General features: G+C 36.8%; 1 protein-coding gene across 2 annotated transcripts in view; it reads right to left on the bottom strand.

Annotated features, from left to right (window-relative positions):
* The window catches only part of angpt1 (angiopoietin 1), a 49,935-nt gene extending 29,628 nt beyond the window's left edge, over positions 1 to 20,307 (bottom strand). The window contains exons 1-3 of one of the 2 annotated variants that reach the window (XM_083524068.1): positions 19,394 to 20,307; positions 1,772 to 1,927; positions 1,230 to 1,339 (exon numbers count right to left, since the gene is read on the bottom strand). In XM_083524068.1, the coding sequence (XP_083380194.1) occupies positions 1,230 to 1,339; positions 1,772 to 1,927; positions 19,394 to 19,777 (650 nt within the window). In that variant the 5' untranslated portion in view covers positions 19,778 to 20,307. Of the gene's footprint in view, positions 1 to 1,229; positions 1,352 to 1,771; positions 1,928 to 19,393 lie in introns of both variants that reach the window. The other variant, XM_083524067.1, reaches the window with a different exon arrangement.
* Between the last annotated feature and the right edge of the window lie 314 nt (positions 20,308 to 20,621).

The following is a 20,621-nucleotide window of genomic DNA, read 5'->3' as shown; positions in this document are numbered from 1 at the left end:
ACAATCAGGTAAAAGACATTGAGAAGAAAAACAATAGCAATACACCAAAGACAGCAGAAACAGAGAGATATCAGGTGAGATAGACGAGATAGTAGGATGAGTGAGACACCAAGACAGTAGAAAGTTACAGATTCTACAAGACAGTAGAACATTCCGGATATCAAAAGAGGTGCTGTGGACAGGAGGAAAAGTGTAGAAAAGTGTTTTAGGACAGGATGCAGCTGTGCAAAGCTGTCTACACTCTGTTGCGATTGTTCTGCTTTATAATTCACACACCATAGAAGATTAAATTGATTTAGCATGGTTATAATAGGTGTATAAATATTTATCCGAATCTACTCAGTATCCATGGCTGAAACACTGGTAGAAGCAATCCACATTTCATCATATACATTTGGGGATTTGTTTAAGGCCAGGCAGGAACCAGTTATCTTTTTATTGCCCATCTTGGGCATATGATATGCATCACCTTGTATATGTTCAGAGGAAAATAACATATGCATATCAAATTCTGTTTGATGACTTCCTGGACTTCCTATTAATACCATAACAAACATTTTACCCACAAAAAAGGGCTGAGTAGCTTTGCTAAAACACTGGGAATCAGGCTTACATACTTTGATTTTATATATATATATATATATATATATATATATATATATATATATATATATATATATATATGTGTGTGTGTGTGTGTGTGTGTGTGTGTGTGTGTGTGTGTGTGTGTGTTTACATACTTGCAAACAGACATCCAAACTGCATATTTATATCAAATTATTGAATTACGCAACTCTTTTATCTACAAAATTATATCTTTAAAAGTGCTTTTAAATAAAGGGGACGTTTTCCTCCTCTTGGCATGGTGTCCTAAATTGCACAGTATGAGACCAAGCAACTGTTTGAGATCTGATTTGTTGAGAATTGAATGTTGCATTTTGCAATTTGTGTCTTTTGGATGTGAAGCTTGCACCAATCTTTTTTCTCCTTATTACAAGGAATCAGATTTTAACATGCTATGTCTTCATTTCTCAGTGAGGGTCACATTTGTACAAAAAAATTACTTCTACTTAAAATGAGAAAAATGTGTACAACTGATCATTGAATTTATGAGGAAAAACTAATAAGTTGCATACCAGCTCCATCAAGCAAATCCTTCGAAATGTATTCTACACTGTGTAAAACTGCAAGGGTTCTTGAATTTGATTGTGATTTGTTCTTATGCTTACCCATTCTTATCGTGGAGTTTACTGATCTCATTGGTCTGCACCATAAGCTGCTTCTCCAGCTTGTTCGTGGACAGTGAGTTCTCCAGCAGCTGAATCTCCAGCCTGGATGTCTGATTCAAAACCTAAGTTCAAGTTCAAAATGAAGCAGGACAGCCAGACAGTAATGATATCGCACTCATAACCACAAAGTAAGCCATTAAACAAGCAACACCTGTAGAGAGGCCATTAACAGGAGAAATTGAGATCCCGCTGTTCCTCGGCCATGCAGTAGTGAGTAAGAACATTGGTTCCCTTAAGAAAACTCTTCATTTCACAAAACCAGCTGAATCAAGTCATGACCATATTCCTGTGTGTCTCGTTCAAATTCGCATAAAACATCAGTAGTGGTGGGAATGCAAGAACAAACCGTGGCTACAGGGAGAACAGTTATGTCATATGATTTGTGTATTTTATTTGGCTGTTTAGTTGTGATCCTGCAGAGATAAATAAAGGAAGAATAGCTCAGTATGTGTTGTGTGGAAAGCTTCATAGTGGGGAGATACCTGAGTCTCAACATCAGTCAGCTTGCGGGTCTGTTCAGCTGTCTGGGAGAGAAGATTGGTTCCCATTTCCAGCATGGCTGCTGTTCGATTGTGGACGGCACTTTGCTGTAACTGAGCCAGCTCCGCCTTCATACTCTCTTTGATGTAGTTCTCAATCTGTGGCAATGAAAACATTTCTAATTAACCAAACAATTCGAAACACATATAATAAAAACACATATAATAAAAGGAAACAAAAAAAATCCAAACCCATTTAAATGATACTTTTTTTTTAAATGATCAAATTTGATGAGAAAATATGATTTGTGGCAAAATACAGAACCTTGCTACTGCATAAAGATAAATATGATTTGTAATTGTGCACACTAGTTATTACAACTCATGAGAATGAATCAAATTTTCACAAACCTTTTTATGCAACTTAAAGGAAAAAGTTTATAATTTGTTCAATGCTTAAAATGAAACAAACAATCAGACTTCAGACAATCAGACAAATACAAAGAAACTTAAAATATTAAATTGATTATAACGTTAAATAAAACCTGTCTCATATAAGATTTTTACAGGACATTTGTACATTTGTTAAGAATTAAAATAGAGCCTTAGATATTTTAATTTAGTAGGAATAATGTGTGGTATATATAAATCACATTTTAGATTTCAGTAAATTTTTTTCTTCTGTGAATTCTGTGAAACATCTTTAATATATAGAAATGTCATTTAAATAGTTTCCTCGTCCTATTTTGCATGTGATGGCATTAATGGATTTACACTTTTATATAACACCCGACACACACACACACACACACACACACACACACACACACACACACACACACACACACTAAATGCATGCACGAATGACCAATGCAAATTAGTTATCATTATTTAGTTTCTTAAAATATAAGAGAGAGAGTAGGCAACCAATAAAAAATTGGATTGGGGTGGAAAAATTGACAGGGTCCTATCTTATTAGCGTGGTAGACATAGGAAATAAAAAGATATACCAGTAGCTAGAAAGGAAACAAGATCAGAACGAGTGTAAAAAACACACCCTCAAAAACAAATATTGAGTCTCAAGCTACTTTTACACCTGGACAAGAGTGTTTTACAAACTTTAAGTGGCCAATAAAATGGAAAATGACACCAACTAAGCACAAGGACAAAGAAGGACCTCTCGGCAGTTTGCCTGTAGGCCACCAGAAAGCAACAGATGTTCTCTGCAAGCAAAGCATAGTGTCACTTTCCAGTAAGACTAAGACGATGGAAAGTCCTCAAAAGTTTGTATTAGAACTGAGTTTAAAAGATTGGTGGATAGTCACTCATTTTCCCCTACACAGTCAGTCTTTAATCATGGCTTCTTCCAAGCAGGCATCATTTCAAATAAGCTTCTTATCTACAGTAAAATTAAGTTCTTCATTCCGCAATGAATAGAATGATTCACTCTAATACTAAACTCAGCACAGTAAATACCTGAATGGCTGAAGATGTAGGTGGAAGCAGATGTAGGGTCATTTGTTAAGGAAGGAAGAGATGAAGATGTTGTGATAGAGGAGAACTTGGGAGCTTATCTTTAAAGCTCTCTTTCATCCTAATCTACTGGCTTGAGAGATGACAAGACCAGAACAAGGTTTAGGAACACAAAGACTACTTATGTGGATTAGCCCCCACACCCCCACCCACCCGTCCTCCATCTAAGCAGCTCAAACACTTACATTAGCTTGGACCTAACTCTGAGCTTGTCTTTGTCCTATAATCTGCATAAGTTTGATAACTTGATAGCTTTGTCTGTACTGGAGGTTGTTCATGGTCTCCATCTTTCTGGCAGAACACAGTAGTACAAGACACATGTTGTTCATATACACATATGAAGAAAAGGGTAATATATGGGAGTAGAAAAAAAGATAAGAAAATAAAACAAGAGAAGCCAGACAAGTGGATTAAAAAGGAAATTGAACATATGTAGGTCTTGGCGGTGCAGGGAAATATGTGTGAGCTTTTCAGTGTGGTCCAGATGAAATATTTAAAGCCTACGATGGGGAATAAAAGGAGAATACTCATGGCAGCCATTTGTAGGGTCATTTTTCAAACTTAAGTGTTGAAAAATAATCTGTGTCATTATTAAAGAGACCAACGGATTAACTCTGAAAGTAACCCAGCAAACACTTAACAAAAGGCAGGACACAACATGAATGGGATATGAGCCCAATTCAGGCCATACATGTGCATGTTCTCACCTAGTGCCAATTTCACATAGTTTCTGCGCCTGCTAGCAAATTTTCAGCAGGTGAGAGAAAGTGGAAGAAATATTTAAAGACACAGGGAGACACTCCAATAGCTAAAGATCAAAGTGAGGAGCCTGGAATTGACAAATACTGATCAAATACTATTTTGACTAATGCTACACTGTTACTGGTTACTGGTACTGTTAATGGTTAAATAAAAGCTTGTGAGACAAACATGGTTGAGAAAAAGTAACAAAAAGGACTCTGTCTATCTAATAGTATACTTTATTGTTACTATATCTATGTGTACAGAAGATAGCTGCCTTTTGTATACCACATGTCTGTGTTAGAAATTGATGCTATTTTTTTCACACAGTACAATACAGAGCATACCATGTGACTGAACAAACAACAATTAAATTTTTTATTGGGAAACCATTTAAAATTATATGTAGAATTCTGCAGGAGTATGCACTCAAAATTAATAAAAAAATAAATATTTATTTTTAATTATATGCAGTTGGGTCATGTAGAAAATGTTGCTGTTATTCGTATGCACCAGAAGGCGTGGATATTAAATGAGGTCAAATAAAATCAGTAGTTCACCAAGTCATATAAATAAAAGTAAGAGATTTTATACATTTCATGCTTAAGAAGTGTTAAAATATGTCCACCATCAATGTGTGTTTCTGCAGATTAACAGATGGTGTTTAACAGATGGTCATACAGTTTACAAGATTTTAGCTACGGGATATGTTTCTTGTTCGACAGAATGCTGGACAAAGCCGTGAGTACGACATGTCACCTTGAGAGTTGTGTTATTGGGTGTTATTGCTAACACCCATTTGCTGAAACATTAGCTTAGACATCCTTTGCTGGGCTTCTCCAGAGAAAATGTGGCTGACTCATGGCTAATACTGGTGGGTGTCCCAAACGGAAAGTACCAAGGAGAAACAAGATTAGACAAACATACGATTCAAATAAAAATACAATCAAGGAAGCAATAAAAATGGTCCGTTGTACGTATTCGATCATTTTCCACTTTAAACCACAATGAAGCCTAAGCATCCAGAGACAATAGTGGTGAAAGGGACACAAAATTAGCTCATATTTTTTTATAATAACTGGCCACTGAGCAACGTAAAATGCTTACAGTGGCTGGTGTACAAAAGCAATCAAGTTTAATAGCATGTAAAAATGTTGGTAATGTTTAATAGACTGTAGTGTTAAGAAGAAAAATTAAAAAATCTTAAGCAAGACTTTAACTGATGAGGAGAACGCCACCTCCAAAATCAACAACAAGGGGAGCACATTATTCACCATGCAACACTCAGAGTTCTCACAGTTGCAAGAATTTGGCATAATGAAGTATATCTGAAGCTAAGGAGCCTGTCAGACATGGCTAAACTGCACCTGGGAGGCTTGGCTTACATCTCTCAGCTGCCCACCAACTGAGGTTCATACCAAATGAGTCGAGGTCAGCCCTATCAGTGCTTTAAGATCTGACCGCAAGGCACCTCTGTCTAGGTAAATATCACCAGAATCGCTTTAAACCACAAGAATTTAGTGCTTGACTTGAAAATTGATTGTGTTTATTTGCAATGTGTACAAACGTTGGAAGGTGAAAGGGGCATCCTTTGTGGAGTGGGGGTTAGAGGAAGCCTATAGATTACATGATGCATCTACTGTTTGTGGATTGCATCATGATCATGTTCAACTCTAAAATAGCACTGAGGTTTCCATTTAGAGTAATTCTCTTTAGGTATGTAGTTCTATTGTGACCAGTGGAAATACGTCCGTGGCAAATTCTCTCAGTTCTCTGACAACTGTAAGAGTTTACGAGCACCGGGAGCAGCATTTCGCCGCACTATTAATAATGTAACAATCTGTTTGAGCTGTCGTCTGGTGTGTTGAGGCGGCTCTTAAAATTAGGATACCCGAGAGGAGTTTTATGGCTGCCGACATAAAGACAAATGTTAGATTCTTCAGTAAAAGGAAATATTACGCAGCTGTATGCATTAACTGTAAATGTTAATGTAAAGATTAAACATGTGACCACTTGTTATATCTGAGAAAAAGCAGATCCAGCAGAACATTTAAACAAGCATGGTTTGTTGCTAATAATAAAAAGTACATATACATTGGAAATGCATTGTACAATGTAGGGTCATGGCTTTTGCATGATGGTTTACATAAAGTTAATAGACATCAATACATGCTGAAATGATCCTCTTAAAAAAAGTTTATTGTTAGGAAGAGAAAAGTATAACTTTAAAGCATATATCTCAACAGCTGAAGCAGAACACTAGCCTGGCAAGCTAGGTACTTCTAGTGAGAGCTACATGTTATGTCCTGCCTTATCTCACCCACTGTGCTCTGAGACGGTGGGACGGTGGCCTCTCTCGCACAGCGCGATCCTTTGAAAACATGCTAATGGCTGTCAGGAATTATAGCATTGTATTAAAAATACATAACATTCCTGTGATAAAGCTACAGTGTGCAAATAACTATTATCTCTAACAAGCTTTAAACTAACAGGTATGCTTATGTCAGGCACATTTAAGACACATTTATTACAAAAAGTGGACGTATGGCCCGGGTTGAACATAACTCATGCTGGGTGTTCATGCTGGGCAGGCTGCTTTTCAGTCAGTTCTTGTTTTGTGAGATGGTAAAAGGCTGTTTTGTGAGGGCTTATAAAATTTACTCGGAGCCTGTGACTGACACTCTGTAGATGAGGATTAGTAGAGCAACACTTAAGCTGGGCCTGAAGTTAACCTTTACGACCTGGATCCCATGGGCCAGCTCCCAGGCAATCCCCCGAACTCAATAAGCTCTTACACATGCATTAGTCAATTGCCCTACCATACATGCATTGTGTGCCTGTCTCAATACAGGTCTATTTTTGTGAAGCACCAGAATAACAAAATATTAGGGTATAATGTAGACAAATGCACATGCTGTGTATGTGTGATATAGGACCATGTATGCAACTTTATATGCTATTAGATGGTTCAACATGTGGATTCTGTTATGTAAATGAAATAGTGGCCTAAAACTGGGCCTAATTCAAGAGCTCAATCTAACCAAAGAATTCTCACACCAGCCAGATACAGCAATCAAAAACAATGAAAGCACCATCAACATGATTTTAGTTTTCCAGCTCACTTCCACGGCAGTAATTTCTATATGCTAAACAAAAAAACAATCCAACCATCTCACACAACTGTAAACATTTAAACAGATGCAAGTAATGATGGTTGTCTAAGATTCAATAATGCACAATTTTTACAATGCTAAAGATGCAGGAACAAATATTTAAGTCTGTTTACTTTATAGTCAAAAAGTTAAACAACAAATTTAGCATTCGTTATGGAGTAGGGGACTGAAAGCAAACATGGAGGGAAAAATAGAACTGTTTAATTGAAAAGCATCTCATCTGCATGTGAAACAAGCTTAGGTAAGCATTAATGTCAATATCTGTCCTAGTTAGCATTCCAGACCAAATAAAAGCTAACACTCCTTTGACGGCCTGCTTGTCATTTCTGTGTGGCTTGTGGTTTGCAAAAATGCAATGGCCAGATGTTCCAAGTCTTTGCGAACTGACGCCTGTGAGAAAATTATTTAAAACTCTATACATACATTCATACATACATACATACATTACATACACACAGTTTTATATATAAAATTATAATTTTATTGAGGGTGTCACATGTGTTACTATGCTTCCCCTGTACATTCAGGCTGATGTGGGAATCAACATTCTATTTTTTATTTATTTTTTTAGATCTAATCTGAAAAGTATAAAAAAAATGCAAATTCAAATTATTGTTCAAATAATTGTCCTTAGAAATGGTTTCCTTATAAATTGCAGATCAATCGTACAAAGATAAAAGCTTATGAATTATCTATGCAATTATTAAAAATAAATACTTATTAACTCACTATTAACATATTAATATATAATATGGTACTCATTGAATTAGATTTTGATTCATGGCACACCACAAGACATCTATGTTGCTTTTCATTCTAACATATTCCAATAATCATAAAACCAACATCAACAACTAATAATAGCAATAATAGCAATAATAATAATAATAATAATAATAATAATAATAATAATAATAATAATAAGTATTATTATTATTATTATACAAAAATAATTTTCTGTCTCACATAAAAAAACAGCCTTTTTGTTGCAATCTAAAGTAGTTTGATAAATAAAATGTCACTTGAAATCATTTTAATCAGGGGGAAACAAATGATGACAGGATTGAAACATAGCCATGGACATTAAAATTATAAATTGGAAATTCTAGCCGACATATCTAATCTGAACCATCAATGTTTCTAAAGTTTATATGATGATGTTATACAGGACAAATTCCACAGAAGAGAATACAAAATCCAGGCACGTCAGAGAACAAAAAATCCAGTCACACAACATGACTAATGAAAGTTAAACCTGCTTTTAGGGAACCGCAATATTCAATCATCATCAACACCTCGGCATTTTCATTTTTGTAAAATATGCTTTATGCATTTTAGAAGACAGTCAGCCGTGCCAAACGTTAGAGCTCGAACATACTTTTATCACTTATAGGATAATTATTAGCGAACCAATGCTCTCGTTGCTCTATTTATTTAACTATTTTTTATATTTAAAAAAAAGTTTTTATTCAGTTCCAGCAAAAGCATACCAACATACTATTAATATCAAACTGCTTCAGCTTCGGTTTTGCTCTACAGGAAAGTAAAATACACAAAAGGTACATAGTAAAAGAAAAAGCAATTAATTTTTTATTTCCTGTATTAAAAAGTGAACTTTTATAAACCATTAAAAGAACACGAATAAATGTTTGGTTTGACTTAATACCCTGTTCTCAGAAATGTGAGAACCAAATCCAAAAGAAATGTTTGCTTTTCCTTTTTATTTTGGTAGCGTAAGGAGCACTTCTGCTTGTTATTCTTATCAATATTGTCTATGTGGAGTATTAGAGCTTGTCTAGACAGGGATTTGGATCACTATTATATTAGTATAAGGATTTTTAATCAAAGCTTCTACAAGCAATATCAATTTGGCATTTAAAAAATTGCCAATATCAGTTTGAAAGTGTTGATGCACAAGTCAAACACTTTGAACAATTCTGTTCAATAGACAGCCGTGTTTACCACATGAGGCAAGCTAAATGCTGTCTATCATGCCACTAATCACGCTGACAGTAGACAAATATTTAGCAGCGCAGATTGGGTGACTGTATATTTGCTCAAATCCTCTAGTTTTAAATGTTCTTTTAAGCCCCCTTATATTTGCGCATGAAAGACTGCGGTTCTTTGAATTAGTGTGATTAATTGCAGTGTGTCTAGACGTGTGGGACAGGAAATGCTCGCATCCATCCAAGGCAATGCAGAGGCAAATCAACAAACAAAACAAACTGGAAACTCGCCTCCCCTCCTCGCCAGCCTACCTCATTTTCACTCAAAACATTTCTGCAGAGATGAAGCCCAGAAGAAATTAAGCTAATGGATTGGTTGCTTTGGAGGATGTATCACATTCTAGTCAGTATAGGATTCCAAAGGAACATCAATGGCACTGGTTCTTTGAGTTCTGCAATATTCCAGGCTAGATTATTTAAGATCTTGAGATTAATCATTTATATTCTCTAATTTCTTTTTATATATTTTGTAATTTGCCAATTCCAAACACCAGCTAGTTAACAATGTCTTTTAGCAATAACGAGTCACAGGGTAGCACAACACACCATGAGCAAAATCATTATCTGCCCTTTTTCACAAACACAAACTCACATTGGAAATTGTCACTAGTGTCACTATGACTGACAACAAAGAGACAGTGTTGCATCCCTCCCTCCCAGAGGCCCTTTCCATATGTGATTCCTCGTTGATACATAGCACAATCTACCAAACCATTAAACCTTTAAACACAGAGTCATACCATGATGTATTTTATTGACGTACTTTACTGACAATACAACAAGGAACACTTCATAATTTCCCCTGTGGATCATTCATGCCTTTTCCTCTTTTGTACTAAACAGCATACGATCACATCAACAGTCACTTAAATCAGACTTTGTCTATGACCACCTCATCCCAAACAGTGGGTGAGGATGAGGCATGCATTACTCCTTCCTTGGGTCTGGACAAGGCTTTCTGAAGTTGCACACCATGCTGACAGGCATGTTCATCAAACCGGAAAGCAGAATAGAACACAGAAAGAAATGGTTTAGAAACTGTTTACGTAGGGGGTTTGCAGTGTAAACAGTGAAATCTAAGTAATGCAGGAAAGGGTCAGCATCAGTGAGACCAATATCAGTCTCAGAATGAACTGACATGTATAACAGAGGCTTTGTGGTATTGCAGACCAAACATTTTGGAATAAATTTCCTCACAGATATCCAGCTAAACTGCTGAACTCATAATCCACTATATAAATTTTGTTCAGATAATACACTAGGGTCTATTGGGTTCTTTTGGTCATCCCGTTGCTTTTTCTGGAGACCAGTACTTTTTTAAAACTGGACTACATCAACAGATGTTTATGTTCACTTATTAATGACGCAGCTGCAGCCAAGCACTACAAAGTGTAGTGGCAGATTCCAGTAGCTCTTCGTCACAATTTATGACGTATATGTTCTTGAGGTGGTAGCAAAGCCAGAGACATAGTACTGGCAAAACAGATTGCGCAAAAAAAGAAAGACCAGACGAGCCAGCTTGGATGATATGAGACTGCCTAAAAGTAAATATTAAGATCTTCAAAGCTTGAAAGCACCAGATCTTTCCAGTAGACATTTCCTATTGATATACACTTATAAATCTACATAACAAGAACATTTGGATTTGGAACAGTCCTAAAAATAAAAGATTCTTAATGGCACCAGTCCTGGATCTTCTTGGATAGCTTACATTACCAAATTCCACTTTCAGGGGGGAAAAACAGCAAAAACCTGTAGGGGATAATGTGCTGGGAAACAAAATCTTCAATCCAGCCAGTGTCTAAATTTTAAAGTGAAAATAAAACATTATAAATTTTTCTAATTTGGTCAATTAGAGTGAGTAAAGTGAATGAGCATTAGGTAATTTATTATGAATATTTTTGTATTTTTTTAAATATTTTTGTATTTCATTAAAGCAGCTACTACATCATGTTTTTTTTTTTTTATTATTATTTTATTATTGTCCTGTGCCCAACAATAGAGAATTTAAGTGTGGACTCACAGTAGGAACGTGACCTTATTTAGTTATTTCATTTCTTTTCCAGGAACATTTGGTTTCTCAGTAGGGACTCTGTTGCCATTTCTGTGTCCTTCTCTGTGCTTGACTGTTGTTTATTTTTGCTTTTGCAGTCGGAAAGTGCAGTAGAAGTGTCTATAAACATTGTGACAAATATACAGGAGATCAAATGAGGTAAAGCAGCCCAGCAGCAACACGCTCAATGACTGCTGTATCCATGATTTTTAGAATTGCGTTTTGGTATTATACTGCCAACATAAAAATATATCTATATTCTTCATTTAACAAACCATGTGGTTTTAATAGGAAAAAAAATGTACTAAGAGGCAAAAAAAGAAAAGCACACGAGAGAGCAGGAGGAAAAAAGAAAAAATTAAGGAACATTAAAAAGCCGAAGTGCAAACACATCTGCAGGTCACAAGTACATGGACATGACAGAGTCAAGTCAAGTTTATTTCTATAGCGCTTTTCACAACAGCATACACAACAGACAAGCAGCTTTACAGAAATCAACAGTCAAGGTGAATAGTGTGCATTTATCCCTGATGAGCAAGCCGTGGTGACAACGAAGAGCAAATTCTTAAATAACACCTTGCCCTCCCTTTCCTTGGGCTATATATGTGCCAGTTTGACAGGAAGTTGCCCTTGCAGACACTAAGCAGAGATCCATTCATAAATATGCTCCTCTCACTGTCCGGCTGTGTGGGAAATCCATTACCTTTATATTCCATCTGTAACATCAGGAGGCATGTGTGCAGAAATTTTAAGTCTGTATAATGAAGGCTGACACCTGCATTTTAATGCATTGAGTTCATTAGGATTAGCCCATGAGTAATTTAAAGCAAGGTTTTATTGAATGGTCAGGTCCCCTGGTGGTCTAGTGGTTAAGATGCAGCGCTCCCACCGCTGCGACCCGGGTTCGATTCCCGGTCAGGGAACCATCCCCAGCCACTCTTAGTGCCGGTCCCAAGCCCGGATAAATTGGGGAGTTTTGCGTTAGGAAGGGCATCCAGCGTAAAACATGTGCCAAATCAAACGTGCGGATCCGCTGTGGCGACCCCTAACGGGAGAAGCCGAAAAGAAACTTTTTTATTGAATGGTCACTTTTCATTTTCTCTCATCTATTCTTCTCAAAGGATCACTTAGGTGGGACTTCAAACCAGACGTTTTATACTTTATTGGAACTGAGGTCAGTACTTACCTCTTCTGTTAGGAGTATAACCCAAACCATTATTATAAAGAGCCCCCTTCACAGTGGCAATTCAACCCAAATTACCAACAGTTGCAGGCTGTTTGAAGCTGCAGTTTTACTCCCCAGCTGATAGCATAATGTAGCTTGACCTTTGTCACCAGCCATTACCCCCGAAGCACGCTCTTTGTGCTGATTCGGAGGAGGTGTGAGAGCCACTTTTCCATCAGCAATTATCTCCAGTTGGTGCTGCCCGCTGTACCCTTAGTGCCATGTGGAATGTGAGAAGGTTGGACAAGTGCCCAGGAAAGGCATATACAATGTTGGCAAGGATTCAGACATGCTATAAAGTTAGGGTGGTGGAGGACAGGCTTAAGGATCAGTTACAGGCTTCAAGCTACTAAGCTACAGATCCAACACAGTTAAATAAAATTGGGAAAAAAAAAATCAATATAGAATTCATTCTTTATTAATACTGTCTGCAGTGCCATAAAAAAACAACAGTAAGTGATTGAGAACTTGACCAGTGTCATGAAGAGTTCTTGCTTGATCACAAGATGCCAGTATTAATATCCCTGTTGCTGCTATGGACTCAGAGCAATATATGCACCGCAATAGCATGGGGTGGGCAAACTGGCAGTGACATTAGTGTGTATATTACAACTAGTTTGTTTTTTTCTTTCTAATCACAGGAGTTTAGTAGAGTGTTGATATAATTGCCACCAGCATTTATTAGCTTAATTTGTTCAATAAGTGGATAAAGTAAAAAGCCTACTGAATTGTGTGTGTGTGTGCTATTTTCATGCATTTTTGCATACAGAGCACTAAATATTTGATCTGTATTTACTTGCCATAGTTATTTAGCTTACTGTGTATTAGCTTACTTACTATTAACTTACTAACAGTTGCTTAGGATATGTTTTCCAGAATCACTTCATAAAGCTACATAAGCTAATACTGTACATAACCTGCTTTGGGACAATTTTTACTGTTAAAAGTGCTATACAAATCAAATTGAATTAAAATTGAACATAAATACAAGTGAATAAAGTGAGATAAATGCTTTAGAGCACAGCACTAAAACCATTATATAACACCAATTTTCCCACCACATACAGTTGCCTCACATATATACACTTCATCAAGCCAATACAAAAATGCTTGCCAGACATGTCCTAATGCGTATGCAGAGAACACTACAGCTCATAGTCGTAATGTTAGCAAGAAAGATTTTTGTTGAAGATGCAAACACAATATGCTTTATCAACAGAGCCATTATCAGGAAAGGATAAAGACTATGGCTACATAAAGTCATCCCTCCCAGGAACTAAAGGACTCAAGTTCAATTACTTTCCATACTCTGTATTAATGCAGTCAATTCTGAGTTGTGTTAGACACTGCTTTTTAGCCTAGTTCAGTGGGCTTCTGAGAAATGGGACTAGGTTATAGTGAATCTTCTTCTCCTAGTATGAATTTCATTTCAGACCTTATTTATCTGTACAACTTTTTACACTGCATTTTCTTCACTATTTTTTTTTTCCAAAGCTCAGTTTCCCAATATCTCCTTTATGATAATACATAATGCAATACTCGTACCTATGAAATAGTCCCATTGTGGATTACATGAAGATTATCAGTAAGTAAGATAAAGCAAACTACTCCCATTAGCTCTGAAACCATACATACATATAGACACTTATTCACACTTACATTCCAGTGTTGTCCTCCTCTTTACTAACCCATCATATGTCATCCCACTAGCAAGGTTATATTATTTTGCTCATTATTTATCTGCCTGTCTTTCTTTAAAAACTTTTCTGTCCAGCAAAAAAGTTAAAGGCGCTGAATACCATAGACATGGTAAAACAACATCTTGCTGAAACTCCTGGCCCACAATTAGAGTATAGGCAGATGAAGATGGACTTTGCGCTTAACATCTGTATAAGCCTGGGACACAGCTTCAGAGGAAAAATACTAAAGCTGAACTCCTTTCCCATAGAGTCCTTTCATATGCATGACATAAATATATGTGACAGATGGTGCCACTTCTAATTAAAGCAGAGAAAACATTTGTGAAAGAAGAATGCACAAACGCCTCATAAGTTTTTTGATCGAAAATAGACGCCGCAATCTAAGAAATTCACTCAGGAGTTCGAACGTTTAATCTCGACTTGATGCACAATATAGAAAGTCAAATAAAGGTAAAAAATTATCATCAGTTTGACACCTCTTGGAACATATTAATGAACCTTTTAGCAGAACAGAAGAACATTGCTGAAAAACTGCAACATTGATAAATAGTAATACAATATGAAGAGATTAGATAAGGTACCTGCTATTATATGATTTATAAAAACATTAAAAAAATACACGACTCTAGTAACAGTTTAATGGTCCATATTAAAATAAAATATGTGTGAGATACATAGGGATGTTAATCTTACATAATGTTCATCTCTGGCCCAAATAGACTAAAGGCTATGCAGTCAAGTTGAGAAATCCTTTCCAAGTTCAAATCCTCTGTGTTTTTGTGCCTAAAACAATATCCTACATTTCCAATCATTTCACAATAAAGCACTGAAGCATTGTTTCAGATCAACAATCTGTCGATGAAAATTACAAGATTTATAGTAGTCAGGCTCTTATTTATGAGAAAGATAGATAAAACTTTACTGTCACTTTATCCCTCTGTTTTGTATACATGTCTTGAATGAATATACTCTGAGGAAGCAGAAAAGCCAAACACATTTTTTTTTAAATTATCAGTTTATTCAACAAGCTTTTATGTCTGTGATACAAGAGATAAATGAAAGGTAACTTCTACTATTAAATTCTAGAGTACACACTAGTGAGCAATAAAGTGATAGAGCATTTTTAACTGCAAGAATGCTTGTGTTACTTACATTTAATAAAAAAAAAAAACTAAGGGTGCAAAATGAATGAGATATTAAATCTTCTCAGTTAACAGAGTAGAGCTTTAGGTCCTTGCTTGACCCCATTTCAGAGGTATAAAAAAAAAAATCACCAAAACAACATCACTAACATGCAATTTTTAAAAGAAAAACGTCTGTTTTTGTCAAAAAAAAAGACTGATCTGTCTACCAGCTAAACTTTTTGCATTACCAAATACACCCATTTATTTCCTTAAAAAAAAAAAAGCATGAACACAAAAAACTCTGGCTTCAATTTTCACATGCATTTAGAAGGCGCTTGACAGAGCTATATATGTATTTTTTTTTAGATATTCCCCTGACACGCTAAGAAGAGGGTTCTGTTTTACTTTCACCTTTTGTGGGGATTGAATGTGAAGCACAGACACATTTCACTGCTTCTGTGATGAATGTGCCACTATTCTGGTTCCTTTAAAAAACAGGAAGGAAGAGCACTCCAGTCTCATGAGCGTCTGACAACTCAGTTTGTTGCTTTTGGCCAGCACTATCAGCAAAAACAAACTTTGATACAAAGGAAGTCACCCCTAAAATAGCTTGGTCCAGCTTAGGGTTTTTAGCCATGCTGTGTGGCCCTCAGATAATCAAGAAAAGAGTGAAAACTATTCAGCGAAGGTGAATCGGGAGACAGCATTTGTCTAGCTTCAGGATTAACCTTTTGTCTTTGCACTAGGAGCCGTTGCCTGTGTCTAGGTTAAAGCAGAACAATGTGAATTTTACATGGTCAGGGTTCAGCTTTATGATTTTAAATCAAGAGCACAAAGTGTGAGGCTTTCTATTTAGAAACAGGCATTTCTAAAATGTTTTCTCTGAAGACAGATTGGAAAAGGTCTATCATTTAAACTCCCCCAAGGACTTCCACATGTCCTCGTGGCCTTTACTCTTGCCGAAGTGGAGCCTGAGCCAAGCTTCAGTGTCGCACTGAATACTTTTAGCTTAGATAAACTTCAACTGGACTTGTTTGCTTCAAAGGCCAAATGTACTGCAAGCTAATACTGTATTTTCTAGGTCCTATTTTTAAGGACAGTCCAATTTAATCACAAAGCAACAGTGTACATTTGGATCTGACAGACTCTTAGAGACTATAAACATCTGGAAAGTTAGAGGGGATTTGGAATAGTGAACCATGTCTATAAGAGGCTAGTTTCCTCTACTAAATGTCAGAAGATCCTCTAATCCTCAACAGTTCTCCTTAAGTCTCAGGCCATTCCTTGTGCTACAGTAATCCTTAAACAAACAGAAGCCACATTTGACTCGGACACGTTATCAGGATCGTCTTTTACCCCAGCACAGAATTCCACAGAGTAAGTGATGTGCGCAGTTCTGGTGATCAGCCCTATTTATGCCTTCTTTCCATATTCAGCCACAGACAAGCCACTATCTACCTATGTTTCATCAGGCTGGAGATGTAGGGGTATAAGAATCACCTCAGCCATTCACCAAACAGTCAAGGCGTACATGATTAAGATAGATAGACTGGCCAGGGACACTTAATCTTGTGTGATTAAGTATGTTGACTGAAATATGTTAACTGCATCCTCATGTTCCACTTGTATAATTAGGTTGAATTAGCAGGACTGGGGTTCAGTTTGCTCTAATGCAACATGGAGTTGTGCAATTGCTCTCATTAGACAGTTTTCTGAGAACTGGAGTTTATGCTTGCAGATACAAACATGCAAATGAGTATATAGTGTAGCATTCTTTGTATTGCTCAGTGTTACATTTAAGAGTGATACATTTAACTTTTTCTATGACTGGAAAGAAACTTTCCAAGGAGGCAAAAAAATATGACCTTTTGCTGAAGTTTATTCTTCAGATCAGGTACAAGAACAGCAGTAAAGTAATACAATCTGCAGTTGCAGATAAAGACAGTGTGCTCAGTGTGCCTGTGTGTATTTTGAGCCCAAGAATGAAAAACGGTAAAGATCATTGTGTCTCATATTATCAGTAAAGTGGTATTATTGCATTACCACTGCTGGCTAAGCCTCTCACACTCCTACATCTGAAGTAACGTCTCTTATTTGTATAGAATCCAATCTGGAGCCACTTAGTCTGATAAGAACTAATGGAAGCTTCAAATCTACCTAAAAATGTGCTTTAGATTCTGCTTATGCATTTCTGAGATAAGAATTAATTCAAATAATAACATTAAATGTGAGGTTATAATAAAACTACCATGAAATAATATGTTTCCAAAGCACATTAATGGCAAAAATGTAAAACAAGTGAATGTACTTAAGTTATAATGTATTTAAAAGGAAAATGTTGCTTTTTAACAAGACTGAAGGATTTAAAGGATTTTAGATGAAATTGTCATTAATCATCATGTCATGAACACTGCACTCAAGTTCTGCTTCTGCTCAGTTTGAAACAAGAAGATTAAAACAAGAACATCAGAATGCCTACATTTTGCAGTCATTGATTGCTTCACCATGAACATCTACTGCAGTTCCTACATTTCAATGTTTACACATTCTTCTTAATATATACACAACATATGGATCCACTACTACTGAGCTGCTTAGATCTTCAGAGAAGGATAGTGAGAGTGGCTAATGGTAAAGGCAATTAATCATAGTATCTACAAACAGCAGACTATATTATATGCATGTCTGCTTGATAGCAACAGTGGGTTTCTAACTCAGGCTGATTGCTGGGTCAATTAGTAATTATATTAAAATAAGTCAATGTAATCCAAAAATGGTATGCAGAGAGTTTGTTTAGATATTAGATATAAAAATGATAAAAAATAAATAGGAAAAATTAAAAAACAACAAATACAAAATACAAAAAGTGATAATGCAAATAATTAGATGAATATATTAAGTGGGTTTTATATGTTATTATTGTTGCTGTTTTATTAGTAGTAATAGAAGTAGTATTGATTTTTTTCCTGCTGGTATTATTTTTCTAAATTTGTGGTTATTTCAAATGATCAAATAAATTGTTGAATTAAGCAAAAGAAATAATTATTTCTCAGTAATTGACCAGCATAAAACCTAGCAACAAAAACCTAGAATACAATACCCTGAACTGTAATTGTAGTCAAAATATTTTTACACGTGTTTTTCTTACAATTTCACATAATTTAACAGTTTAAGGACCATATTAAGAAAAAAATCACTTTTGTGACAGATTAAACCATGACACTGATTTTAAACATTCCATTGAATGCTTTTAGTTTGTTGGCTTCTAAGCATTCAAATCGAAGTCACTTAAATTATTCCATTTTGATTCGAATGACAAAACATACAGCAATGTGCAAAATCCAGAAGTATCGTTTCATTTTGAGTTTAATGGAGCAGTCACTCAGATTAAAGATAAAGTCACATTTTACAGTGTTCTCTAAGCCCCCCTGAGTTTCTTCTTCACCTACTGCTATTTGAGAGACAGTATACAAATAGTTTCCTGGGTGAGTGACTAACTGGCAGACTTGCAACGTGTGGAGTCCACCTAGACATCTGTGAAATCAGGCACTAGTCAAGCGAATCAACACTGCAGTCCAGTTTGAGCCACATGGAGCGGATGCAAGCTCAGTAGTATACGTATAAATCAGGAGTGTGACAGTTTAAATCACAACACTACTGCTATTTAAAAATAATTGATTGCAACGCTTGTCATGGCATGGCACAGCATTTGTTCTCTGGCAGTAAGACTGACACTAACACTTCTAAGTTCAAAACAAAAGGACATTGACTTGGAGACTCAAATGGACATTAAACACAGAAGACACTGGTTGCATTACCTCTGAAACAATGCAGCATGCAGTTGTGAAATTGCTCTTATTTAAACTTTTTTTGAGAAGTAGACTTTGCAGATTTTATACATTTCCAAAATAGCTTTCAGGAACTATACAACTGTGCCTATGCATTTATTGGGTTCTTTTAAGTGTATATAGAAAAGTAATCTACAATGACTTGCTCAGTTATTAGCAACAAAGCCAAATAAAGTGTAAGCTAAGTGTGCATTTGATTTGAGTTTTTTTAAGCAGCTTTACCTTCTGTAACCACTGTGTGTAGTTCTCCATGGTGTGCTCCAACTGCTGAATCTTCTGGTTTGAGTAGTCAGGTTCAGGTGGGGGAGCATCTCTCTGAAGTGAGTTAGCATTATACTGAGCGCCTGCTTTTGTCTCGCGGCAGGATGTACCTGCATTCCCATCACCTTCTGGGAGAATAAAAGTGTAGGTACACTGTCCATGCTGGAGCCGGTGGTATCTGCGGCTAGAGGAACCTCCTGCACTGCTGCCAGTACTGCTGGCCCTCCCAGAGGAGCTCCGTGATCCTTCATCTGCTGCTCTCTTCTGCTCACTCCCAATACAACTGGCCACCACCAGCAGAGCTGCTAAACACAGGGAGCGATAGGCAAGTGTCCACCAGGGCATGTCAGCACCAGGGAAGAGATCAGGGATAGAGAGCTGTCAAGCAGATCTTTTAGAGGTTTCCTGTGGACTAATTTCTTTGCTTTGACAAATCCTGAATCAGCAGCCTGTTGGCATGTCCAGTGGTTCAAAATATGCAATGTCCATATGGGACCTCCTTGAGAAAGAACCTGTGGAGAACATTGCTGGTCTGGTTGTATCCTCACAATTGTAGTACTCTTCCAGTGTATCCTCTCGAAAAAAAAAGAAAGAAAGAAAAAAGAAGTGTATTGAAAAGTTTTGTGCACGTGGTACACACTGACAGATGTTACATAGACACTGTGTGGTTGAGGTTCTATAGTCAGGTGTCCATAAAGAGATGCAGCATGCAGAGTATGAACTGTGCCATCAGACCTCCCCTAGTGCACTCTCTCTCTCTCTCTCATGTTCTGCTAACTCAGTTCTGTCTGTGACCAAGCGACTGTGCAGGATTCTTTGCTTTAGGCTTCTAGCATGCTCTGTGCCTGCCCCTCAGAGTGACTGGAAAGGAATGTGATGTGTGTGTGTGTGTGTGTGTGTGTGTGTGTGTGTGTGTGTGTGTGTGTGTGTGTGTGTGTGTGTGTGTGTGTGTGTGTGTGTGATAGAGAGAGAGAGAGAGAGAGAGAGAGAGAGAGAGAGAGAGAGAGAGAGAGTGAAAGCGAGAGCGAGGCAGAGAAGGACCCCAGCACAGAGGATGTTCTCAAAGTATAAGGATCATTTTACAAGCTCTCTGACCCTGGGCTTTTGTGGTAGCCCTGCCTCTAGTTCATGGCCTGCTGTAGCCCATGTACTCCACCACACACACATACACACTTGCCATGTTTATGTT

This window comes from Silurus aristotelis (genome assembly GCF_946808225.1).
Source record: "Silurus aristotelis genome assembly, chromosome: 21".
Taxonomy (NCBI): Eukaryota; Metazoa; Chordata; class Actinopteri; order Siluriformes; family Siluridae; genus Silurus; species Silurus aristotelis.
The sequence above is the reverse complement of the archived record's forward strand: the minus strand, read 5'-3'. Positions and strand labels throughout refer to the sequence as shown.